This window comes from Chiloscyllium plagiosum, unplaced genomic scaffold (genome assembly GCF_037043375.1).
Source record: "Chiloscyllium plagiosum isolate Xiang-an unplaced genomic scaffold, Cpla_swu_hap1 HiC_scaffold_22, whole genome shotgun sequence".
In the NCBI taxonomy this organism is placed as follows: Eukaryota; Metazoa; Chordata; class Chondrichthyes; order Orectolobiformes; family Hemiscylliidae; genus Chiloscyllium; species Chiloscyllium plagiosum.
Window position 1 is genome coordinate 46,134,333 of NW_028270160.1, and position 27,278 is coordinate 46,161,610.

At 39.3% G+C, this 27,278-nt stretch overlaps 1 protein-coding gene across 1 annotated transcript in view; it reads right to left on the reverse strand.

Moving 5' to 3' along the window:
- fra10ac1 (FRA10A associated CGG repeat 1) overlaps window positions 1-27,278 on the reverse strand; it is a 36,843-nt gene that overhangs the window by 3,708 nt on the left and 5,857 nt on the right. Inside the window, exons 3-12 of the mRNA XM_043712466.2 lie at window positions 25,011-25,106; window positions 23,929-23,974; window positions 21,168-21,244; window positions 20,504-20,587; window positions 19,597-19,681; window positions 16,592-16,637; window positions 9,749-9,862; window positions 9,339-9,381; window positions 6,139-6,251; window positions 5,325-5,363 (exon numbers count right to left, since the gene is read on the reverse strand). Coding sequence (XP_043568401.1) covers window positions 5,325-5,363; window positions 6,139-6,251; window positions 9,339-9,381; window positions 9,749-9,862; window positions 16,592-16,637; window positions 19,597-19,681; window positions 20,504-20,587; window positions 21,168-21,244; window positions 23,929-23,974; window positions 25,011-25,106 — 743 coding nt within the window. The remainder of the gene's footprint in view (window positions 1-5,324; window positions 5,364-6,138; window positions 6,252-9,338; window positions 9,382-9,748; window positions 9,863-16,591; window positions 16,638-19,596; window positions 19,682-20,503; window positions 20,588-21,167; window positions 21,245-23,928; window positions 23,975-25,010; window positions 25,107-27,278) is intronic.

A 27,278-nucleotide genomic window follows, 5' to 3' on the forward strand; every position in this document is an offset into this window, starting at 1 on the left:
GGCAGAGTTACAGATTAGCTGAAGTTAACAGGCACGATGCACTGCAAAAAAGGTGACTATGCTTACAGCAGATAAATTCGATGTGGGCAAATGAGGGAGGGAGTGCGATAGTGGAAGAAGCTGACATAATATTCTATTCTTCCCTAAGTGTGGAAGGTATGCCAGAGGACCGAGTGTGAAAGGTGTGACACGCATAATTCAATAAAAGGCCCCAGGATAGACAATAACTACATTCCTTATACAAGACAACCATGGGTAAGATTTTAGAAATACTAATCAGAGCAAAAGACATTGATAGGCTCTTTAAGAGAGGTGACTAATGAAATGTACAAGGGAAGAGGGAATTACCATAATTATTCCAGAAATGAGGAATTGATTTTAACAACAAAGTTAGGTCAGAGAAGATAGCTTTGCTCTACTTGGTGCAAGGAGATTGAAGATTTAATAAAAGTGAGCAAGCTTATTACAGGTTTGAATAAGGTAGAAAAGGAAAAGTACAAGGACTGGATGATGCAGTGATAGGGTTTTAGGTGACAAATGCAGCAGGGAGGGAGCTGTGAGAAAGAGAGCATTTATACTGTGCATAAGGGTGGTGGAAGCAGAAATAATCAATGAGTTCTGAAAGAAATTGGATGGACACTTGAAGGAATTAAATTTTCAGAACTCTTGAAGTCTGACTGGATTGTTCTACAAAGACCCAGTATAGATTTCAGGCATGAATGATCTCTTGTGCCATAAATGACTATTTCCTAAAAAGGCAGAATGATTTGAAACTTTTTTTTATGGCATCCATTTGCACATAAGAGGCAAATTGCTAAAACATTGTTTGTAATTGTGATCTTGAATCAGTCTGATGTACTAGGGAAACAAAACTGAAGATCCAATTCCATGTGAAAGCACAGGAAGTAAATCAGACACAAGTTTGCTTAAAGAAAAGCACAACGTGATTGACACAATCTAATTAAGTGGATTTGCAAAGGAACTTGTTACAAAATGATTAATATTCCATGCTGAAGAACTGCTAAAGCTCTTTATTAATAAGCAAACTGTTCGCTAGGAACTGGTTAAAAGATAAATGGAACAATTCTATCAGAATGGTTACTGTCACAAATTTTCCTAGAAATCACACTAAGCTAGAAAATTTTACTTCAAAATGCATTGAAAGGTAACATACCGGGCTATATGGAAAATATTGTAAAACTTACAATTGCTGCCCTCAGTCCAGACCAGCTTGCAGATAGCACCATAAACATATGTATGTTTTTAGACTTACCACAGGATTGTTAATTAAAACTACTGGCTTCAATGCTTTATTGCAAAACAACTTTATGATGTTTCAGAGTAGCCATGTGATGGTGCTATAGCAATCTCACCCTAACCCTCAGGAAGGCTGAATAAAAGAAGGGGGCAGGGCAGGGCAAAGTGGGGCAGGAGAGAAGGGGAATGGGGAATGGGGGAGATAGGGGAGAGATAGGAAAGGGGGGGAAGAGAGAGGGTGATAGGGAGTGGGGAAAGGAGCAATTGGAAACAGAGGAGAGGTAAACGGTGCATAACCTGATTGAGTTTTTTTGAGCAAGAGTCAAAGATGATTGTCGAGGACAGGACATTGGATGTTGTCTACAGGGACTTTAGCAAAGTCTTTGACAAGGTCCCTCATGGCAGGCTGATACAGAAAGTGAAGTCACATGGGATCCTTGGTTAACTAGCAAGATGGATACAGAACTGGCTTGGTCATAGAAGAGAGTAGTGGTAAAAAGGTTGCTTTTCTGACTGAAGATCTGTCACCAGGGATGAGTTCTATGATTGTTTGTAATACATATATAAATTATTTGGATGAGAATTTAGGCGGTCTGATTAGTAAGTTTGCAGACTCCACAAAGATTGGGAGAACTGTGGATAATGGGATTACCAGAGGATACAGCGGGCAGAGAAATTGAAATGGAATTTAATCTAGACAAATGCAAGGTATTGTATTTTGGAAGGTTAATGCAGGAGTGAAGTACACAGTTAATGGCAGAACCCTTTGAAGCATTATCATACAAAGGGATCTAGGCTTTCAGGTCCACAGTTCACTGGAAGTGGCAACACAGTGGATAAGGTGGTCAAAAAGGTGTCTGGCATGCTGGCCTTCATCGGTTGGGGCATAGAGTATAAAAATTGACCTGTCATTTTGCACCTATATAGAACTTAGTTGGGCCACATTTGGAATACTGCGTACAGTTCTGGTCATCATACAAGCAGAAGAGTGTTGGGACTTTGGAGAAGGTACAGAAAAGGTTTACCAGGATGTTGCCTGGTTTGGAGGGTATTAGCTATGAGGAGAGATTGGATAACCTCAGTTTATTTTCACTTGAATGCTGGAGGCTGAGGGGATGGATCTGATAGAAGTTTTCAAAATATTGAGGCATGGATAGAATGGATATGTGGAGTCTTTTTCTCAGGATAGAAATGTCAATTACTTAGTGAAACAGAATTAAGGTAAAAGAGTGGGGGAGTATAAAGGAGATGCGAGAGGCAAGTTTCTTTACAAAGATGGTGAAAGTGCATTGCAGGCACATACCAGAGGAGAAGGTAGAGGAAAATACAATAGAAATGCTTAAGAAGCATCTTGACAGATTCATGAATAGGCAGGGAATAGAGGGATACTGTGTGTACAGGAAAGGGGCTTTTAGATTAGAGAGGGATCATGGGTCAGTGTAGGCTTGGTGGGCTGAATGACCTGTTCCTGTGCTGTACTGTTCTTTGTTCTTCCTTCTAAGGGAGAGAAATATTACAGGGTCATCTGAAATCAATGGTGAAGGGACAATCAATGAGGAGGGAAAACAGAATAGATTATGAAATTGAACTAGGGGTTGAATCACAGAGTACAGTCATAGAGATGTACAGCACGTAAACAGATTCTTCGGTCCAACTCATCCATGCTGACCAGATATCCTAACCTAATCTAGTCCATTTGCCAGCACTTCTAAACCCTAAACCCTTCCTATTCATATACCCATCCAGACGCCTTTTAAATGCTGTAATTGCACCAGCCTCCACCACTTCCTCTGGCTGTTACTGCACAGGAGACCATTCAATCCATCGTGCCTCCATCAGGTTTCTGAGCTCACTTACTTCCAACGCATTGTAGACCTGAGCTACTCAGTGTGTGAAAAAGCTTCTCTCCTTGCATTGCTTCTTTTACAATGCACAAAGACCATTTCCTCTGGTTCTTAAACTGTTTTCCAGTGGAAGCAATTTCTCCCTATTTTGGTTTTGGAAACTTTCATCAAATCTCCTCTTAGCCTTCTCCTCTCCAAAGGAGAGAGTCCCAATGTCTCCAGTCTTTCCTCAGAACTGGAAATGTCTCATTCCCGGAACCATTCTCATAAAGCTTTGCTGCACTCTTTCCCACTCATTCACATCCTTCCTAAATGGTGCCCAGAACTATAAACAATACTTCAACTGAAGTCTAACCAGTATCCAACTTAGACAAGCTTCTCATAACCTCCCTAATCTTGATTTCTATGCCCCTATTTATGAAATCTAGTACTAGTACTATATACTAATCTATAATAATGTATGTTTTATTAACAACTCTCTCAACCTGTCCTGCCACCTTCAATGACCTATAGACATAAAGATTTTTCTGCTTCCTCAAACCATTTAAAAAAGTACACTTTATTTTATACTGTGACACCATGCTCTTTGTACACTAGTATATCACCTCACATTTCTCCACATTCAGCTCTACCATCTATCTGCTCACTCCACCAATTTGTCAATGTCCTTTTGAAGTTCTACACTGCCTGCCTCACAGTTCACAACTCAGCTAAGATTTGTGCTATCTGCCAACATTGGTATTCTGGGGACAATATCAAAATCTGGATGAGTTATATACTGAAGGAAAAGCAAGGGTCCCAATACTTACCACTGGGAAACTCCACTATAAATCTTCTTCTCACCCCAAAAAATATTCATTAGATCATAAGAAAAAGGAACAGGAGGAGGCCATTAGCTCTTCGAGCCTGCTCTACCATTCAATAGTAACATAGTTTATCCGACACTCCTTCTGTCCACTTTCCTGTCCTTTCCCAATAACCCTTGACTCTCCAATGATCAATAATCTATATCAGCCTCAAGCATAGAACTCTCCCCCATGTGTGTCTGTGGAAAGGAGTTCCAAATACTCTCAGCAAATACATTCCTCCTTACCTCAGATTTAAATTGTCACCCCTAAATTCTGAGACTACGCCCTTTGGTCCTTGATTCTCCCATGAGGGGAAGCATCCTCTGGGCATTTACTCTGTCAAACCTCTTAAGAATCCTATATGTATCAATGAGATCACCTCTCATTCTTCCAAATTCCAATGAGTAGAGTTAACCATTAACCATTTCTCTCTCTATTCTATCCCTTAGCTAATTTTGTATCTATGTTGCGATTGAGCAGGAAAGGCAAGAGAAACAGGAGTGAGGAGGAACAGTAGATGAAACAAAAATACCCTGAACACAGACAAAAGTGAATAAAATCTAACAGAACAACAATAATTTATTTTATGATATGCATATCTTAGAACTCGCACTGACTTTTCATTATTTTTATTATTTTATCAATTTTGGTTTGGAGCTGAGGAAGACTTGTGGACTTTGGGAAACAGCTCATGATAAAAGAACAGACTAAACATGTGAGGCCAGGCATGAAGGTTAATTTCAGGCTAATTCTTATCAAAAGCGTTCCTACAAACACCGTGACCCCGGAAAGAGCATTATTTTTAAACAGATAGCAGAAGTTGGCTTTTGATTAGGTCAGTACTTGAGAAATGATTCACACAAGTTTGGAAGAGACTTTGTGTTCAAGAAAATAGTAAATTTTGAATGGTAACTGACACCTCAGAAGAAGACTGTTAGTCTATCAGGGGTTAATTCAAGGGTAAGTGCGAGTCAGAATACCAGGTGAAAACCTGGTCATGGTAAATTACATGTTTAAATCATGCAGTAGGACTTTGTTTCAATTCATAACCTTCCAAATCAGATCAGAGTCTGCTATTAAGGAATCAAAGCTGATTTCTAAACTCAAATTACATTAATAGATTGAACCCTCACAAGATTTTGTTGAAATGAAAAATAACAAGAGAAACTGTTGACACCACGCAGCTAGGCAACCATTACAGCATTCTCAGTATTTTGCTTTTGCTCTGGTGAAATCAATTTACTTCTATCTATGCAAATAAGAGCCACAAAATGATAACTAAAAAGGCTAAATGCTTTAAATTATATACTAAAAGGAAAAACAGCCATAGGGATCATTGCATCATGGCGGGCAGGCATTGCTTATGAAAAATTACCTTGGTCAGAATCAAAGTTTTCTGTTCTGCTGGATTTTCCTGTAAATATAAACAAAGCACCAACTGGTAACCAATACATTTGAAGAGATAAAGGGCAAAGCAGTTTCTCAAACTAGAAATTACATCTTTAATCCCACTCTGAACTGTTATTCATGATCTGACTTTCCCTGAAGAGAAGATATGCTTTAACAGTCCCATGTTTTACAATAATTCTGGTAACTGCATGGGCTTTGCTGTGTGTGGGTGCTGCATCCATCACTGACTGCTACAAAGTTGTCATTAGAAATGAGCAACCATCATTTCTTTGCAGTTTCTATTTGCCTTCAAGTAAGCTGAGCATAGTTCCAAAATGAATTTGCAAGGCTACTGCCTCGGAACCTAAACTGACCTAGGGCAATAGTGTTACTGATCGAGAACATGTTCCCATTGGAAAGGACATCCGTTTTGCTCACGTAGACTATAGCTGGAAATGTGTTGCTGGACCTCACTTTCTCCTCACGTAGACTATAGCACTGTGCCTTTAGATCAGGTAGCTACATGGATATTAATGCAATCTATTAAATTACCACCATAAAAGAATGTGAATGAAAGTATTATCTTGATTGGACAATCAATCTGTCAGCAGTTTGATATATTTGTGGACAGTAAATTGCTTGTAATATTGCAAGAATCCAAATACGTGAGCCATAACTACCAGTGGCGGTTCGGACCTCAGAGTGGAAACTGTCTGCAGATGGCACTGCCCATATAAAACTTCAATTATACTGTGTTTTTGTACAATATTTTGTCAAAGGATTACTTTCTTGGCACCTACCCTTGCTTTTACAACTATGCTTCTCTGTGGTCTTGGTTCTTTTTTCTGCTGGGACTTCATGGTGGTGTTCCTCCTCTCCAGGTTTCCTTTTTACTGCTTTCACTTCTTTCCTCCTTCATCAAATTTTAATAATACAGTAATATAAAATTGTAAAAATACTGATGTCTGCAATATTTTACATACATGAAATGAAAGCTACATGTATTCACACACATAGTTCTTTTTTGCTAGGCAGTACGATTATGTCTATACAGTGCGACATTTTCACTAAGTGCAATGGAAAATATCAATCCCTGACGAGAAATAACTTGCCTGGTTTGAATTTAAATCAATTAACTATCCCCGATCTATCTGTATGCAAACCACAGCCCAGTCAATCAGGATTCTTTTCTTGAACTACATGAATTTTTGTTTCTTAGCTGAAGTTTTTTTTTGCATTTCAATCTTGATGAGTATAAGATGAAACATGTCAACTTCGTTGCACTTTTCAGCAATGCTTTATGTCTGTCCTATCAAACAATTAGCTTTAATTGAGAGAGGTGGGACTGTGGCGGAAAAAAAAGTGTTAGATGGAAACAGAAGTGGGTAGCAGCTGGAAGCTCAAGAGAATACACTCCTATTCAATGGGAAGAAGGCAAAGCCAGATGCAACGTATCAGGGACTTGTAGGATAATTAGGAGCAAGGCAAAAGACAACAGACCTTTATAGCCAGCTTTACTATATTATTTAAAAGCAACTGAGCAGCTGTTGCCGGAAGCTTAAAAAAATCCAAGCAGCTTTATTGTCTATAAAGTACTTATGGGAAATTAGATTATTAGTAATGATTCAAAGGTCATAATTTGCAGTAAGTGAAAAGTTACAAGCCTAGAAAAAAAAATCAGGTCACACTTCAGGTTTGAGGGGGAAAAACAAGCAGCAAAAAATTCAACCATATAGTAAAAGGCATTCCATGAGAAAACACAATTACATTGTGTAATATCCAGCTGTTTGAAAAGAACATTAGAAATGTTAGTTGTGGGGTGTAGCAGTACAAAACTGAAGTATTGCAGAAAAAGACAGAATTTGAACATTTTTGTGTTGCATTCATTTGGATAATTTTACACTTACATAAAGGGAAAACAAACTTATTTAAGTATTTTGTTGAGAACAGTGTTCAGCAAGTGGACTCTGGTAGAGACGCTGCCATGGAGAATACACCAGTTAGATGATGACTGACAGCTAACTGCCAAATTTCACTTAAATTAAAACCAGGCTGGTCGACTCACGTTGTCAAAGCATTGGCCTGAGAAACAAACCAGAGAATGGCTGTTTTATTGAGTTGAAACAGGCACAATGTGTGTTTATCTTCTTTGAAGATTTATACATGTTGCTTCTAGTCTAACCAAATACAGAAAACTGCAAGCCCAAATGACAATTTTAAATTATTGTATTATGAGAATTTTTTTTAGAACATGTTGCATAACTGTGGAATCCCATCTAATGTTAGACATTACATTTTGAGGTTGCAATTATAGGTAGGGTGCAGATAGTCAGCACCTTGCTTAGTGTGAACAACAGAAGCGGAAATCTACCAGTTTTTAGACATTTGGCTGTCATGCTTGGAATCACATTAGCAATTAAATTCATATACAACATTACTCATTGGTGTGATTGGCAGAACCTTTGTTTTTTGGTTGGGTGAACACAACTCTGCTTGCGGTGCTAGAACTGCTAATTGTGAACACCATTCATATTTATCTGCAAAGTAGCAACATGGAACAGCTAGCCTTCACCTGCTGCTGCAACAACTGAAATACTTCACCTTCAAGAGTAAATTTAGGTAGCCTGGGCACTTTTCCGGACCAAAGGTGATGACCTTGAGCCCTTTCATGAGCTTGCTCATGTTCAGCAATAAATTTTCTCATCAGGGCAGCCATTATCCTAGAGGATGGCTTTCACGCGGTCTATTCCAGTAAACAGCTATGCCCCATGATGGTGACATTAAGGCCAACTGTATAGCATGCTGATCTGTAGGAATCCCAACACACTGACCAATAAAGATAACTTATGATAAATGGTAGTGGGGAACACCCTGGATCATTTCTCAATAGAAAAAAGCGATCATTTGATTGCTGCAGTTAAAATATGAATTTGATCATACATCAGAGTCTATGAAGACATAGATGGAAATTTTATTCAAAGTATTTATCAAAGTATGCAAGGAATAGAAGATTAGATGACATATTTCTCATGAAACCTGACTAAGATATTTGCAACAGCTCAGCCTGGAGGAGATCCCATGGCAATACGACCTATTTGGGCTTATGTGGCATTGTTAAAACAGAATTCAACTGCGTAAGTTGCAGAGGTCGTAAGTTTAATGAATATGGATTCACAAAACAATGGCAGATCTAGACTGTTACAATAATGCTGCAGTGCAAATGTCTTTGATCCTTGAATAGGTACTTTGGTGAATAGGCTAGGAATGTCAAAAAGAGCAAATAGTGAACGCATTGCTATCAATATGCAAGTCGTGTACTGTATTCACAAATGTGAAAGAATACATATGTGTAAAATCTTGGTTTACTAAAGAGAAAAAAGATCAAATCAACCTGGTTCAAGAAAACATTTTTTTGCAATTTGTGGTGAAAATATTTCAGCACTCATTATTAATGGACAGATAGATACTTGTGATAGCTAGCTGTTACAGATCTGTGGGATGAAAGGGGAGCAGTGAGGGGAGGCAGCCAGTGGGACAGTGAGGGGAGCAGTGAGGAAGGTGGCTAGCTGTGAGGCTCAAGGCCAGTGTGGCAGAGAGTGCAGCAGTATTGAGAAATGTGGATGAAAGGAAGGTGAAGATGGATAGCCATGGGATGGCAGCAACAACGGGCAGTACTTCTGGTTCCAATGCCATGTGGGCACACGCAATGACTATATCAACACCATTGGCACCAAATTCCTTTTCAAGTGCACTGACAGGGAATTCAATTAATCAAACCAGTCTATGTAATAATTTTAATTTACTACATAGATAGCATTTTATATTTTTATTTACACATACAAACACTGATTTAACACAGGATGCACAAATAATTGTTTATACTCATTTCAATTGACACTGTTGTATAAAATTTATCAACTCTGGCAATTTGTAAGCAGGAGGATTATATGGTAATTAATTTGCTTTATTTCAAGTGATACTGTAGAATTAGTTATGTTACCTGTGGTGATAGTTTAGTTTATAGGAGCATTCTGGACATAATCCTATGAAGGAAATGTAATATTTAATTAAAATAGAACAAGAAAAATGTGATATTACTGTCAAATAGAAAATTAAAAAAATTCACCCTACATGGGTTGACTAAAAAGTTCTTAACAATTGTTCTTAACAATTAACGTTATCTATTGTCCTACAATTCGTATGAATTTGGAAGGCAAGCAGGCCACATTGTTAATCTTTTCTGGTATTGACAGTTAAAATCACACATTTTTGCAATTTAAATTCAAATTTCTAATAGCGAAGAGCACATAATTAGCTGATCAGCAACAGCTTTATTTCCAGATCTCAAACTAGGCAAATAAATTCTTGATATATCCAAATGTGGGACAAAGTGACAAAGATGTGACTTACTCAGTTTCACAAGAGCATTTCTTTTCTCCCCTTGCTCAATATAACCAAAGTTAACCTCCCAACTTTTCAGTCCTTCTTTCTCAACACAGTGTTTGCTACCACAGCAAAACTGACCTGAAATGGGGGAAAAGAAAATTAAACGTTAACTCTTCACAGAAACACTAACTTGGCAGTTGTCAGTTGATTCGTTGTCTCTTATTTTAGGCATGAGGCAGTATCAATATTCAGGTTTTGGTTTATAAAATTACAATGGGAGTGAAAAATTTGAAAAAAACTTAGGTTGTTTCCATAACTGAGAACTATCAGTTATTTTTTGATTGTGTATCTGAAAAAATTACTAGAACATCTATTTTAAAACACATGGCATTACCTTTGTCATGATGCATTGTTTAGATGCTCCAGAAATTATGGTCATTCAGATTTTGTGTAAATTCATAAAAGTGCGTGAATGCATCATTAAGAAAGCATTTTTCTGTATTTTTACAGCCCAGAACAAAACCAGTATAATGAAATAAATAGTACTAACCTTTAGTTTAAGCTTAAACATTTATTTGATAGTATTTGGCAGGTCCTACGGGATCGTGCTCCTGTGACCCTCTGAATTCAATTTGCCCCAGTTTGACTTTGCCCTATTATATAAACTGCAAGCTGCCAATTAATGGTTTGTGCCTGTCCTCAGATGTCTCGAGCCCTAGCTGTAAATCTTTAATTCTGGTCTAAGAACTACAGCCAATGCAATTTCAATTTCCTGTTAGGTTTATCATCGACTTTACCATCACAGTTTTATCCCCAAATCACGTAATGGTGATCTTACTTACTCAATTTCCCAAGTTTATTGAAATAAGAAGTTCATGTAGTGCAGCCACTTTAAGGAAATGCAAATGCAGGAGTAGTTGAACAATGTGATATCAGGTTAGGGTCTATCTTTAAATAAAACTATGCAAACTTAAGAACTTTGGACTTGTAAAATTGCAATGTACATAACACAAAATAAATGCAGTGATATAAACTCATTTAAATTCACCCCAATAGTTATAATTTCTCAGTACAATACGCCCAATTCTGGTCATTCTTCTACTCCCACACAATGTAATGATTTGTGACTTTTGAAATGACTGAGCCAAATCAGGAGCATAGAATTTGGTGTTTCACTGTTGTTAATATGAAGATTGTATCCAGATGGATGCAATTTTGAGTAACCCATGTGAATTTTGTTTTGCATTGATAATTCTTTCTGGATACAAGTGAAAGTAAATGATGATATGGTTCAAATCTGAACACAGATGTATGATAGTCTGTAGGGCACAATCTATGGGACCTTTCTAATAACTTTGTTTCTATAAAATTCATTTATAGGAGGGGATATATTTTGTTGGTGAGCTGTGACTGGGGCTATCTTACCATAGGGTACAGATGTAGATCTTGTTGGAAGCCACACAGGCTGTCTATCTTGCTAACCTGACAGATGGCAAAATATTGATGGTCAAAATGCAATGTTTTCAAGCTATTGTTGGAAGTGCTAGGATTACACATAGGAGATGGAAATATGTTGCTGGAAAAGCGCAGCAGGTCAGGTAGCATCTAGGGAACAGGACGTTTCGGGCATTAGCCCTTCTTCAGGAATGAGGAAAGTTGGTCCAGCAGGCTAAGATAAAAGATAGGGAGGAGGGACTTGGGGGAGGGGCGTCGGAAATGTGATAGGTGGAAAGAGGTCAAGGTGAGGGTGATAGGTCAGACTGGGGTGGGGGCGGAGAGGTCGGGAAGAAGATCTCAGGTTAGGAAGGCGGTGCTGAATTTGATGGATTTGACTGAGACAGGCTGGGGGGAGGGGAAATGAGGAAACTGGTGAAATCAGAGTTCATCCCTTGTGGTTGGAGGGTTCCTAGCCGGAAGATGAGGCGTTCTTCCTCCAACCATCGTTTCGCTGTGGTCTGACGATGGAGGAGTCCAAAGACCTGCATATCCTTGATGGAGTGGGAGGGGGAATTGAAATGTTGAGCTACAGGGTGGTTGGGTTGGTTGGTCCGGGTGTCCCAGAGGTGTTCTCTGAAACGCTCCGCAAGTAGGCGGCCTGTCTACCCAATATAGAGGAGGCCACATCGGGTGCAAAGGATGCAATAGATGATATGTGTGGAGGTACAGGTGAATCTGTGGCGGATATGGAAGTTTCCTTTGGGGCCTTGGAGGGAGGTGAGGGGGGAGGTGTGGGCGCAAGTCTTGCACCTCCTGCGGTGCAGGGGAAGGTGCCGGGAGTGGAGGTTGGGTTGGTGGGGGGTGTGGATCTGACGAGGGAGTCACGGAGGGAGTGGTCTTTACGGAATGCTGATAGGGGAGGGGAGGGAAATATATCCTTGGTGGTGGGGTCCGTTTGGAGGTGGCGGAAATGGCGGCGGATGATGCGCTGTACATGGAGGTTAGTGGGGTGGTAGATGAGGACCAGTGGGGTTCTGTCCTGGTGGCGGTTGGAGGGGCGGGGTTCAAGGGCGGAGGATCGGGAAGTGGAAGAGATGCGGTGGAGGGCATCGTCGACCACGTCGGGGGGGAAATTGCGGTCCTTGAAGAAGGATTACACATAAACAAAGTATAGCAAGATACTTACAGCACAATCACGTAAAATAATAAAAAGTTGAAAAATTTGATAGAGGTTTTAGCTATCTACCTGATAGCATATAAAAGTCTAATAAACATAAAGACAGTAACCTCAGTAAACTTCTGAATAAAGTTAATACTAGTACACAGGCAGTCCTTTTGTTTTTCTTTACAAAGCTCAGCATTTTTGGACACAACCAAAGTATGTTGAATAGTCTGCTATTTTAAGCTCAGATTGAGGTCTTTCAATAAAACAGCTACTAGATTAATCAAGTTCAAATAATACAGTTATCAAGTTTCTGAGATGTTTACATCTTGAGTCTGTAAATTTCAAATTAAGTTGAGTTAAGGTGATTTTGTACCTGTTCTGAAGTCTTTCCAACTTTAGGAATGGGTGGTTTGATTATTAAACATGAAAAAAAGCCTTAAATGATTCAACTAAGATGAATAAACAAACTATTTACACTTGAAGACAATGGCAGTAGTCTCTGACTATACAATGAGTAAACTTTGAGTCTCAAGTGCCAGAAATGTGTTGTTAGTATTGCATTATAAAGTATTTCTACCTGTGTACAAGATTAATGCATTTGATGTGACCATGGCAAGAGGGCAGGAGCAAACATTTTTGATATCAGGTTACAGGTTTCCCTATAAATCAGTGAAGATCTCAGGCAGATAGCAATTTTATTTACTGCGGCCTTCAGCCAGTGGAGAGGCAGACAACAGGAGATAAAGGCACTAGGAGTAAAGAAAAATCATGCAAAACCCAGGTGGGAGCTCAGATTGAAGACATCAGGTTTGTGAGGACTTAAAGGAGGCTGAAAGATTTGCCTAACTCAAGCTAGAAGTCAGATATCTCCTGAGCAACTTTCACAGTAAAAAGCATCCCCGGAATTAAAAAATGCCCTCTCCAAGAAAGGCAAAAGGAAGGAGGCCATGAAGAGCTGGGAATAATTTTACACCTATCCATGCCCCTCATTATTTTATAAACCTCTCAAAGGTCTTCCCTCAGCCTCCAATGCTCCAGAGAAAACAGCCCCAGCCTATTCAGTCTCTCCCTATAGCTCCAACCCTGGCAACATTCTTGTAAATCTTTTCTGAACCCTTTCAAATTTAACAACATTTTTCCTTTAGCAGGGTACCCATAATTATGGAGAATTAAGTGTTCACCTATGAGATAGTAGGATGTGCAACCATAGCAGGAGATTTTCAGTCATTTTAAAATTAAATTGGGAATCTTTCTTTCTGTATTTAAAGTACTATCACCGACAAGACTGTTTAGTCAATAGTATTTTCTCATCCTTTGCTACAGTAATTATTTTAAGTCATGAAATCTTATTACTTTATCCTTTCAGCTCTAATTTGGAAGACTGAATTTCTTAAATTGTCTGTTCCTATAAAAACTATAGGCACACATTTGATTAACTTAGAGGGAATCAATAAGCAAATGTTCAGACTTCCATAAGACCTCATATATCCGTTAATGCTCTGATGGAACAGAGTCTTTGATCAGATGGGCCAATGGGCTGAGGAGTGGCAGATGGAGTTTATGTGAGATAGTACATTTTGGTACAGCAAATCAGGGCAGGGTACACTTTGTGGGAAGGTCCTGGAGATTGTTGCAGACAAAAGGGACATTGGAGTGCAGGTTCACAGTTCCTTGAAAGTTGAGTCGCAGGTGGACAGGGAGTGAAGGTGATGTTTGGTATGCTTTCCTTTATTGGTCAGCACACTAAGTATAACCAATGGGAGGTCATGTTGCGACATACAGGACAATGGTTAGGACACTTCTGGAATACTGCGTATAATTATGGGTACCCTGCCAAAGGAAAGATGTTGTTAAACTTGAAAGGGTTCAGAAAAGATTTACAAGGATGTTACCAGGGTTGGAGCTAAAGGGAGAGACTGAATAGGCTGGGACTATTTTCTCTGGAGTGTTGGAGGCTGAGGGGGACCTTATAGAAGTTTGTAAAATCATGAGGGGCATGGATAGGGTGAATAAACAAGGTCTTTTCCGCAGATTGGAGGAGTCCAAAACTAAAGGGTGTACATTTAAGGAGAGTGGGGAAAAGATTTAAAAGGGACAACGTTTTCACACAGAGGGCATTGCATGTATGGAATGAACTGCCTGAGGAAGTAGTGGAGGCTGGTACAACTACAACAATTAAAAGACATCTGGATGGGGATACAAATAGGAAGGGTTTTAGAGGATTATGGGCCAAATGCTGGCAAATTGGGGTAAGATTAATTTAGGATATCTGGTTGGCGTGGACAAATAGGATTGAAGGGTCTGTTTCCGAGCCATACAACTCCATGCTCTATATGGGGTACATTGGACTCAAAGAAAGTGAGGACTGCAAATGCTGGAGATCAGAGTCGAGAGTAAAGTGCTGGAAAAGGACAGCAGGTCAGGCAGCATCTAAGGAGCAGGAGAATCGACGTTTTGGGCATAAACCCTTCATCAGGAAGGAGGCTTGTGAGCCAGGGGCTGAGAAATAAATGGGAGGGGGGTGGGGTTAGGGGGAAAGGTAGCTATGGAATGTGATAGGTAGATGAAGGTGGGGGGAAAGGCGATAGGTTGGAGAGGAGGGTGGAGCGCATACGTGGGAAGGAAGATGGACAGGTCACGAGGGCGGTGCTGAATTGGAGGCTTGGGACTGGGATAAAGTGGGGGGAGGGGAAATGAGGAAACTGGTGAAATCCACATTAATCCCTCATGGTCGCAAGGTCCCAAGGCAGAAGATGAGGCGTTCTTCCTTCAGGTGTCAGGTGGTTAGGGTTTGGCAATGGAGGAGGCCCAGGATTTGCATGTCTTTGGTGGAGTGGGAAGGGGAATTAAAGTGTTCGGCCAAGGGCCGGTGGGGTTGGTTGGTGCGGGTGTCCCAGAGATGTTCTCTGAAATGACGCATAAGTTGATGTCCTGTCTTCCCGATGTAGAGGAGACCACATCAGGTGCCACGGATACAATAGATGACGTATGTGGAAGTACAAGTAAATTTCTGTCGGATGTGGAAGGATCCTTTGGGGCCTTGCACGAGGTGAGGGGGGTGGGGGGAGGTGTGGGCGCAGGTTTTGCGCTTCTTGCATTGACGGGGAAAGTTGCCGGGAGTGGGGTATGGACTGGTGGGGGGCGTAAATCTGACAAGGGAGTCGCGGAGGGAATGGTCTCTCTGAAAAGCAGATAGGGATGGGGAGGGAAATATATCCCTAGTGGTGGGGTCTGTTTGTAGGTGGCAGAAGTGGTGGAGGATGGTGTGATGTATCTGGAGGTTGTTGGGGTGGAAGGTGAGTAATGGGGGAGGGGGGGGGTGTTTGTGCTGTGATTGGAGGGGTGGGGTTCAAGGAGAGAGTTGTGGGAAGTGGAGAAGATGCACTGGAGAGCATCATCGACCACGTGGGAGGGCAAATTGCAGTCTTCGAAGGAGGCGGCCATCTGGGATGTTCCTGGATATATTGTTTGCTGCACACTAGGAGATTATTTCTTGCTGCATACACAGAACATGCACATGTTCATAAAAATTGCAGGTTCAAATAAAAACAAACTCCTGCATTCTTGCAAACCTAAAATATCCAGTGGGTCAGGCAGCATCTGTGGAGTGAAACAGAGTTAACATTTTTGGTTGTATCCTTTCATCAAGGCAGAAAGAAAACAGAACTCTCAGAGTTATTGAGTCAGTAGAGGAGGAAATGGACAGAAAGAGAAACAAGGACTAACAAAAGAATTCCTGATGCAAAAATCAGAGAGTGATAATGGACACAGTGAAGAGCCAAAAATTGTGTCCAGACAAGGCATGAATACTGCAACATGAAGGGGAAAATGAAACATATCTATGAAAAAAAACCCAGGGAGATGCAGAGGTTATGATCGAATTAGGATTCGGCAATAAATGCTACCTAGCCAGTGACGCCCTCATCCCATGAATGAATACAGAAGGAAAAGAATTCAATATTACATCCAGAAAGCTACTGAATGCTGAGGTTAAAGAAAGGTGCTGCTCTTCGAGGTTGTACTGAGCTGCTGCAACTGATCACTGACAGACTATAAGCTGAAAGGCCAGGTGGGGTAAAGTGGTGAATTAAAAAAAAAACAAGTAACAGGAAGCTGAAGGAGGTGTTTTGCAATTTGGCTATCCAGCTCATGATCTGGTCAACTAAATTTCTAGATTCTATATTGAATCAGAACTTGAAAGGTTAATCTCTAACCCACTACATCAACCAGCTTTAATGTTTGCTATAACATTAGAGAAACATTACCTTTCCCCGAAATCACTTCTTTATCCACTCGCCATCGAAATCCAAACTGTCAGAGAAGAAATTGAAACGAGTAAAATGTAAAATACGAGAATCTAAACCTTCACAAAAAGAACCAACTGCCCGCAAGATATTCAGATTCTTCATCCATTGCCTTTTGAAGAGGAGTTCCCAAACACATGACCCACTGAGGAAAAAAAAACTCATCTGCCTTAAATGGGCATCTCCTTATTTTAATAAACAGTAAAACCTGGTTCTGAATTGTCCCACAAACATTGTTTCCACTGCCACTCTTTCAATGCCCCTTAAATCTTATATGTTTCAATCAAGTCACCACATTCTTCTAGACTCCAGCAAATACAAGCCTAGTCCCTACCATCTTTCCTCTGAAGAAAACCTGCCCATTTAGGTGTTAGTCCAGTAAATGTTTTCTGAACTGCCATCAAATAACTACATCCTTGCTTAAACAAGGAAACATTGTACTCCAGATACGATCTCACCAATGCATTTTTTTGCTCTTCCTGCCAAAATGTTGGAAATTGGGGTCCCCTTTAAATGTGTGTCCGTTCCTTATTTCATTTTTGGTATCAACTGTGTAGTACAAAACCTCCTTTAGCTATATTACATTAGTAATTAACCTTATAGAAGCATAAATAAAAGATTTATCAGGTGCCATACTACCCTATTACGAACTGCAATGTTTAGTAAAAAAAGGTTTGATCTTAGAAGGAATGAAAAATAACTTTCAAATGGAGGTGGACAATGGGATGATGGTCATCCTGGCATCATGAGTCATAGGCTAAGAGCATTTAGACAGGTGATTGGCAAAGCAGAGATGGCCTGGACAAACAGAAGGTACATCAACAGGTTTAGAGAGGGTTATAAATGGAAGGTTCAAAGGGGACAGGCCGCGACCTTCTTGAAGGAAGGTCAGGAGTTCTCCCACATCAGCCCGAGAGAAAACAAAGACAGATGCTATTGAAGAATACCATTGTGATAGTGTAAACGTCAGAACTTTAATAATTGTTCAAGGATTGAAAGAAGCTGTAAAACTCTATACAGCATAAACTGTAAAGACAGAAGCGCAAACAGTTACACAGGAATTCAAAGCAATTAGACAGGCCTGTGAGAAGGAGTTGAAGCTACATAAACTGAACTGTTTAGTAATTGCTTGATAAATGGCTATCTTATGTCACAATGATAAATGACTGCCATGCAGAAGAATTCAAGGAGTTTGTTGGAGGAAAGTTGTGTCTTCAAAGAGACAGTCAATGCCAACAAGGAACAGGGAAGCTACTTTTGATAAGAAGGTAAACTGCAGACTTGATAGTTTCATAGCAGTAGTCAATATTGTGGATGAACAAATCTAAAGGATCATCAATAATGTCACATTATAAACTTGAAAGAGAGAAAACTGCAAAGTATTCAACTCTAGATTTCCTCAGGACCAGGACTTCAGAGAACAACACTACATAAGGATTGAACTTTAGACACATTCAGAGACGGGTGTTGATTGGAGTCGTAGCCAAATTCCACAATTAATCTGATAATAGTCAAGCTGGGGCTGAGAGGTTCAAGTTGCTTACTTGAGGGGTTTTATTTTGGTTGCTACATGCAATAAAGTTCAAGGAACTGTTCCAGTATTTGATTAGCTGTGAAACATCTTAACAAGTAGCCAAATTAAAGGTGGCTCATGGTAATTTACCTACAACACTATGAAAGACTGCAAGACATCTGGGATGTAAGTGTGTGCTGCCTCTACTCCATTTTACTGAATCGTCTTAGAATGCGTGACTGATTTGGGTCCTTTTTTTGCCTAATTAACCAATGAACCATGTAAACCGCTGCTTCTCAATAAACTATCAGAAAATTGCTACAAATTGTCGACTGCTAGATTAGGTAACTGTGATCAGAATCCCACCAATGTCAATACCATATACAGTGGGTTCTTCGAGGAGAAAGTGAGGTCTGCAGATGCTGGAGATCAAAGTTGAAACTTTATTGCTGGAACAGCACAGCAGGTCAGGCAGCATCCAGGGAACAGGAGATTCGATGTTTCGGGCACAGGCCCTTCTTCAGGAATGATTCCTGAAGAAGGGCCTGTGCCCGAAACGTCGAATCTCCTGTTCCCTGGATGCTGCCTGACCTGCTGTGCTGTTCCAGCAATAAAGTTTCAACAGTGGGTTCTTCCTTTGGGATTTTTATTTCTGAAAATGTGATATCTATTCCAGATGTATTCTGAAATATCCCACTAAATATCTGCTATCGCATTTCCAATGACCGAATTCTTAGCCTAAATTGCCAGTTCACTCCCACCTGATTTTTTTTCAGCCCATAAGTGAATCAAAATTCTCCACAATTATCAGAGTACCTTTCTGACAAGCTCGCACTTATTTCTTCCGTTACCCTCCAACTGCATGGTTATTATTTGGGAGTCAATTCATTATTCCCACGTGACTTCTTGTCTTTACTATTTCTCATCTCAACCAAAGTGCTTCTACATTCTGGTTTTTTGAACTGAGGGCATCCATCTTTATTGTGCTAATACAGAGTCTCAAACAGATGACTGTTAATTCATTAATTCTTGCCACTTCTCCTGATCTTTCTAAATATCTAAAGCTCTACAATATTCAACTTTGTTTCCATTTATAATATGTTTGGCTTGCATTTTTGAAGCCTATCAATCAATTTATGTCGCCAAAGGCTCTACAGGCTGTGACTGCAGTGTCAAACATGAAGTACTCTCCACTGGGTTCTATATGAACAGGCCAAGTAACTGACAGGTAAAGGATATATTAGCTGCCAGACCAGCTGAGTATTTCTATTTCAGATTTGCAGCATCTTTCAGAATTTTGTTTGCTCCTTAATTAACTAGTCTGAAGAGACTACACTAAATCACAGTCTCACCATTATTCGATTGAAAAATCCAAGCCACCATAATCTCCAAATGAACATTTATTTATAAATATAATTAAGTTGAAAAAGTGCTACAGTTTTCATTTCCTTACCTGATTGCACTTGTATCTGCTTAAATCAGCTATACAATATTCTTTGAATAATTTATCGTAGTATTTCTTTGCCAGCTTTTTCTCCCTAGAAGATGAAAGAAATTGTTATACAGTACACCCTAAAGTGAAAGAAAACTATTTTAACTGATATGCTTCAATGAAAAATTAGAACTTCCTTCACATACACATTTCTTCAATTTTCTGGTCTAGAGCTGGCAGATATCCAGCTGTACAACTCAAGCATTGGCTTCCTTCTCCAAAGAAAATCTACTGCAAACCAAGTTACATCAAGTCCCAGACATTCTCTTTCTGAAAGCGCAAATGGCAAATGCAATTAAATACTGGCTATGTCTACAGTCAATTCTGATCTATTATGTTTCTAGATTATTAAAGAGGATACACTTCAAGGTTTACACATGTAAAATCTAATGGAAAGCTCAGCTTAAACAGAGAATCCTGAAGCAATCTATATTAGATTCATAAAGTTATCAATAAAAAGGTAGCTTCTATAATGTCTTTCTCAATGTGAGACAAATAAACCATTTTATAGTTTAACATGAAATGTGGTCAGAGTGATTTTACAGGTATCCATTATTGTCAAGTTTGCATGCATGCCAGGAGTTTTTTTTTTGAAGAGACCAGTAAACTATAATTTCAATTACAAATACAACTGTTTGAGCATGGAACTGATGGGTTGCCGTATCAGATTTTGTTAAACAATTACAAGTTCTTATATACAATTGAAATAACAGTGGAACAAAATACTTGTTACTCCCATTACATTTTGTTAGCCAAAACATACATTTTCTTTAGAATGTTGTAAAGCATAAGCAGAAACTAAAGTAACAAATGTAAAAGATTAAAAGACAATAAATATCCATAAGCACTTGGGAAAAACACTGATTACCAAGTCAGATCGGCTTCATCATCCTCTGTCCATAAAAACCTATGGTTTTCTTTTATCACGTCTAGGTCTGTTTTATCATTCACCCTGGAAAAGAAATGTTCAGTGGACTAAATAATTTAGACTGGCACCACAGTAGAGAAAATGATGCACCTGTTTTGCAAAATTAATGAAATTAAGCCCTGCAAGATTTCTGATGCGCACACCATTATAAACATTGGCAGTTAAGGTTTTGTTGACATTACCTTACATGCAATGTCAATGAGATATCAAGTATTCAAATTTGAAATTTATCCTTTTGTGGCAATCACTCTTAGCTTACAAATTCAAACAAGATTAAAACAGAATGTTAGCCTATAGATGATCAAAGTTAGAAATGATGATTAATGTGACTATGGCGAAGGTAAGCTATTCCTCAGATGTTAAGTTGAAGCAGCACTGCATACTCTACAAATTTCTCCACTGGAATCAATGCAGATCATTGCACAATGCAGTATTTGCAACTAAACTACAGCATTATACACAAATGAATTATTCTTATTTTAATTTTCTGGCAATGTGATTGTTCATGTTGGAAATCAGTAGATATATTTAATACTCTATAGATGGAATAAAGCATTATCCATATTGAAAGGGTTACTGAGTTGTTACATATTCAGTTACTTACGTTGATCGTTTTAAGTCTTCCTTTGAGCCACCATAGTACAGTAAGTAATCATTGATGTATTTTTTGTGTCGTGAATACTTGAAAAGTTAAGAAAAATGTCATATTTCTGCAGGAAGCAGCAAATGCCAAACAGTGTAATATTTGTAATTAGAATGCAACACAACGCTACAAACATGGAGCTTGAACTCGTAAACTTCAAAGTCAGACATGAATGCTGCCACTGAATAAGGTTGGCACCCTATCAAGAAGTATAATACTAGTACATTGTTAGCTAATACATCTAGTAAACAACAGTTTTCAAATCAGATTAGATTAGATTGCCAAAGTGTGGAAACAGGTCCTTTGGCCCAACCAGTCCACACAGACTCTCCAAAGAGTAACCTACCCAGACCCATTTCCCTCTGACTAATGCACCTCACACTATGGGCAATTTAGCATAGCCAATTCACCTGACCTGCACATCTTTTGGACTGTAGAAGGAAACCAGAGTACCCAGAGGAAACCCACGAGAACATGCAAACTCCACACAGACAGTCACCCCAGGCTGGAATCGAACCCGGGTGCCTGGTGCTGTGAGGCAGTAGTGCTAGCCACTGAGTCATCGTGCCAACAAATGTTAACAATTGATTGCGCAACTCATCTAGAAGAATCCACATTTCCACAGTTATTTGTTTTGAAGCAAAATATAAATGGTCTTCAGAAATAGTTTGAAGCATCTCAAATTCAACACAGTGTTTTGGAGAAATTATTTGAGCCTTTGAAAAGGTACATTTGAATGCCAGAATTGGAACTGTGAAGAGAAAATTATTAAATGATAACTGTCACTGAGATCCTCATCTCTATCAAACTTTGATACAAAAGGTTATAGTTCTCACCCTACCAATTGTTACTATTATGTACACAGAAGTAAATGATTGTGAAAGAGACATTTACATTATCAGTTTCACCTCTTGCATTGGCTGTTTCATCCCACTTGTTGCAGCTCAAGTATTTGGAAGTGTTTTTGCCCCAGGCTAAGATTCAAAGTCACAAGTACATTCATTTTCTAATGACAGCATTCCCAGGCATTAAGGTAACATCTGCATCAATGTTGGAAAAACAACTTCTGCATCCTTCAGTATTTTGCTTCAATTGTAAAACCAGTGCTCCATCATCTTGTGTGTCATAATCAAGGTAAAGATAATAAATGCACTCAGAGCATCCAAAAACCTATACGTTATCTCCATGGCAGCATGAATTATGAGAGTACTAATACCCCATTAAGCTATAACAACCAATTTGATTTCTGAAATTGAGGTCTCTGTCTGATTAATTGCTTTAGAAATAATGATTATGTTGAAACAGCATTTCAGATCAATCTTTACTGAACTAATATACAGTACTGTTTATGTTCTCTTTGTTGTAAACTGTGTCTCTGAAGCATGTCATTTTCCCTACAAGTAAATGGCTCATCCTTTTAACTGGAATACCACAATATTCCTGAACCAGCATGAGCTAGAATGAAAGCATCATTGGGTCACTTTCAACAGTGATACACTATTGATCTGCATTATTTATTATGACTGCGGCCACCACTACTCCATTTGGCTAAAACATAATCAGTTTTGAAGTTGGACTAATAGAACAATTGAGAAATTAAATGGTGGGTATGGATGGGAGGGATAAGCCTACCAGGCTTGTTCCTGTTGTACAGTATGACTAATGCTACAAGATGCATTCCACAAGTTGCTGTTTAGTTTATGGAAATCTGCAATTTTAACCATCATGGTGAATCAGAGAATGGCTATAATACAGAAGGTGGCCATTTGGTCAGTCAGGTCCTTACTGACTCAGTGCAACAGCAATATAGCTAGTTCCACTCTTTTACCTTTCCCTGTGGACCTTTAATTTTTCTAAAAACCGAAAGAACAGTGGATGTTGTAAATCAGGAACAAAAACAGACATTGCTGGAAAAAGCTCAGTAGGTCTGGCAGAAGGATCATCGGACCTAAAATGTTAACTCTGATTCTTCTTCACAGATGCTGCCAGACCTACTGAGTTTTTCCAGCAACTCCCGTTTTTGTTCAGTTCACAATGGAATCTGCCTCCACCACTCTTCTAAAGATTACAATCTAGATTGTAAACACTTGTTTCATAAAAAATACCATTCCTCACATCACCTGTGATTCTTTTCCCAATCATTTTAAATCTGTGCGCTCTGGTTCTTAACCCTTCTCAAATGGGAACAATTTCTCACAGTCAGCTCTGTCTGAGAGACGCTGAACATCTTTATTAAATCTCCTCTCAACTTTCTCTTCTCTAACAAAAGTAACATCAGTTGCTCTGATCTTTCCATGTAAGTGAATCCCTGGAAGCATTCTTGTAAATCTATACATACTCTCGAAAGCTTTCATATCTTTCCTAAAGTGTGGTGACTAGAACTGGACACAACACTCCTGGTAAGCCTAAACCAGTGTTTTATAAAGGATCATAATGTGTTTGTTTTTGTATTGTATAGACCATCATTTTATTTTTGTGCTTTTTAAAATTGCGGACTAAAATGAAAAAGCAGTGCTTTAAACCCAGCATTTTAACGGATTTTTGTACACCTTGAAAAGAAAGTAACCAGACTCTCAGGGCAAGCATTATGTTTGCTGTTTGAATATGAAATTTGGTTTGTAGACTAATTTTTCGAGGTTTCTTTTGAGAATAAAGCTTCTTTGTGATAAGCTGTCCCTCATACCCTTCCTTGTGTTGAGATATTATCTCTGTTTAAGGATACAGCATCCATGGCAATAAGATGGAATCGTCGGTTTCTTGCTTCCTCCCTGACAAAAGAAAATTACAAATTATGTAAAGAAACTTGTATTTATATTGGGCCTATGATCTTCTCAGGACATCCCATATTAAAAGTTATTTTAGAAATGTGTAATAGTGGTTTTGTAAGCAAATACACAGTCAGTTTGTGTTAGACCCTAAGAAATAGGGACAGGAGTACATGGTTCAGCCCCTTGAGCCTGCTCTACCATTCAACAGGATCATGACTGCTCCGACATTCCTCATATCTACTTCGCTGCACTTTCTCCACATCTTGATTCTCCTGCTGATCAACAATCTATCTCAGCCTTAAATATATATAAGGACTTTCCCTCACAGCTGTCTGTGGCAAGGAGTCCCAAAGACTCAGGAGCAATTCCTCGTCTGCTCAGTCTTAAATTGGCACTCCTTTATTCTGACAGCATGCCCTCTGGTCCTAGAATTTCCCATGATGGGAAACACACTCAGCGTTTACCTTGTCAAACCCCTTCAGAATCCTGTGTTTCAATGAGATCATGTCTTTTTATTTTAAAGCTAGAATCCCAAACTGTTTAGTTTTCACTCATAAGACAATCCTTCCACACCAGGGATCATCCTAATGAACCTTCTCTCAACTCCCTCCAATGAAATGATATATTTTCTAAACAATGGGACCACAACTGCTCAGAGTACACCAGATGTGGTCTCACCAGCACTTTGTGCAGTTATAATAAGACTTCCTTACTCTCGTACTCCAAACCCCTTGAAATTGGGACCAACATTCCACACAAATTCACAAAGAGAAATAAGATCAATTCTTTTAACTAATGTTGACTAAGTAATTAATATTAGCCAAGATACAAGAATAACTCCCTTCTCTTTGATAAAGTGTCACTGAATCATTCATATCCACCTGTACAGATAAAGGTTCAAAAGAGATTACATCCAAGAGTGTAGTACTGAAGTGTCAGTTAGATTTATTCTTTAAATCTTAAAAATCTGTAGATCTTGAACTTCAGAAGTAAAAGCAAATACACCCACTTGTTACAATTTCAGAGATATCCTTACCTGTCCCATTCTTGGGCTGCAAATTGCTTGTGAGCCACACGGGCATACTTTTCCTTTTGGAATGGCTTCGTAAGTAGTGCAGCATCTTTATTTGTGCTAGAATTCAAACAGGAAATATGTCTAACTATTATACAGAGGCTAATGATAAAGTACAGAAGAAATGAACAAAATACGATCTAAACCCAATATTAAACTTGATTATGTAACACTTTCAGCAAAGTTTGAAAACAATTAAGCTCAAGATAACATAGTCATAGGTATGTTCACCAAGCTGGGAGGTTGATTTACAGATGTTTCATCCCGTCTAGGTGACATCTTCAGTGCTTTGGAACCTCCTGTGAAGCACTATTGTACTGTCTTCTAGAATTTATTTTGTTCCGCTCCTGACGCTTGCGGTTGCTAGTTGTAGTAGCCAGTATACTGGGCCTAGGTCTATGTGCATGTTAATGGAGTCTGTGGATGAGTGCCATGCTTCTAGAAATTCTCTGGCTGTCCTCTGTTTAGCTTGTCCTATGATCGTTGTGTTGTCCCAGTTGCATTTGTAGTCCTTGTCATCTGTGTGGGGCTACTAGGGACACTTGGTTGTAGTGTTTAGTGGCTAGTTGGTGTTTGTGAATACAGGTTGCTAGTTATCTGCCTGTTTGCCCTTTATAGTGTTGCGTGCAATCTTTGCAAGGAACCTTGTAAATTATGTTTGTCTTGCACATGATGGGTATAGGGTCTTTTGTTCTGGTGAGTTGTTGAATGAGTGTGGTTGTCAGTTTATGGGTTGTCATTAATTCCAGTGGTCAGAGAAGTCAGGTTGTCAGTTCTGAGATGTTTTTTATACAAGATAGTGTGGCTAGTGAGTTCACTCATGGCATGCCCTCGTCGTGTTGTTTGTATGTTAGGCATCTGTGGATGAAGTTGCGGGGATATCTGTTCTTGGCGAATACTCTGTCGAGGTGTTCTTCTTCTTCTCTTTGTAGGCCAGAAGTGCTGCAGTGTGTAGTAGCCCTTTTACATAGGGTCCTAATGCAGCTTCTCTTGTGTATGTTCGGGTGGTTGGTATTGTAGTTCAGGATGTGGTGTGTGTGGGTGGTTTTCTTGTACACTTTTCTAGCGCATTCACAGTTTTGTGTTCTTTCTACCATCGCATGCAGAACTAATTGATTGTTGGTTCCCCCCTCCCTCATAAGTCTGATCCCTGTGAGCATGGTGTTGATAATCTAGTGTGTTTCTCAATTTCTGTTCTCTTAATGATACCAAAAAGTGTCGCCCACGCATCTGATCCAGAGTTTGGGGTGGATTTGTGGGAGAGTTGTTTGTTCCAGTCTTTACACCACTGGTACTGTTAGGAGTCCAGGGATGGGTGAGCCCATAGTTGTTGAATGTGAAGTGTATCATCAAGCACAGGTCTAGTAGTTTGAGAATGCAGCCCTTGGTAATAGGTTCCCCGTCATGGAATCTGTTCTGCTTGTCTAGGAGATTGGTTATTTTCTCTCTGGCTGGAGTTTTGTCACTGAAGTGTACAGTGTCATTACATCAAATGAGACCATTGCTTCGTCCTTGTCTATGTTTACATTCTTGATGTTGTGTAGGAATTCCTGTGATGATTGTGTGGAGTGTTTGGATACTGTGATAGGATGTTTTAGTTTATGTTGAAGTTTTTGTGCCTGTTTATGCAATGGACTTCCAGAGAATGCCACGAGTCGAAGTGGCATGTCTGATTTGTGTACTTTGGGTAATCTGTAAAATTTTGGGGTGCTGTTGCTTCCTGGTTTCATCCTTTCTAGGTCAATCCTGGTTATTAGTCAGTTTTTTTGTCAGTGCCGTAGTGTGTTACTTACTCTATTGCTTAGAGGTGGCGTGGGGTCCCACTCCTTCTGTAGGTAAATGTTGGTATCTGCAAGTAGTTTCTCTGTTTTTTGAATATATTTGATCTTGTTCATAATAACCATCATTCTGCACTTGTCTGCTGGTACTATGATTACATTCTTGTTGTTTTTGAGTGCTTTTAGGGCATCTTTTTGATGTTGAGGTTGTTCACTTGTCTTTTCTTTGTTAGTAAGGATACAATGGTTTGTCTGATTGTTTGCTGTGTCATTTCGGTTAGTCCGTTAATTATGAGTGTACATTCTAGTGCAGCTAGGAAGTCTATTGTATTTCTGTTCTTGTGGTTGTAGTTGAGTCCCTTGGCTAGTATAGCTTTTCTTTGTCTTAAGCAGTCTGTTGGAGAGGTTTCTTACCCAGGTGTTTGTTGTGCTGTCTTCTCTGTTGTTGATTAGC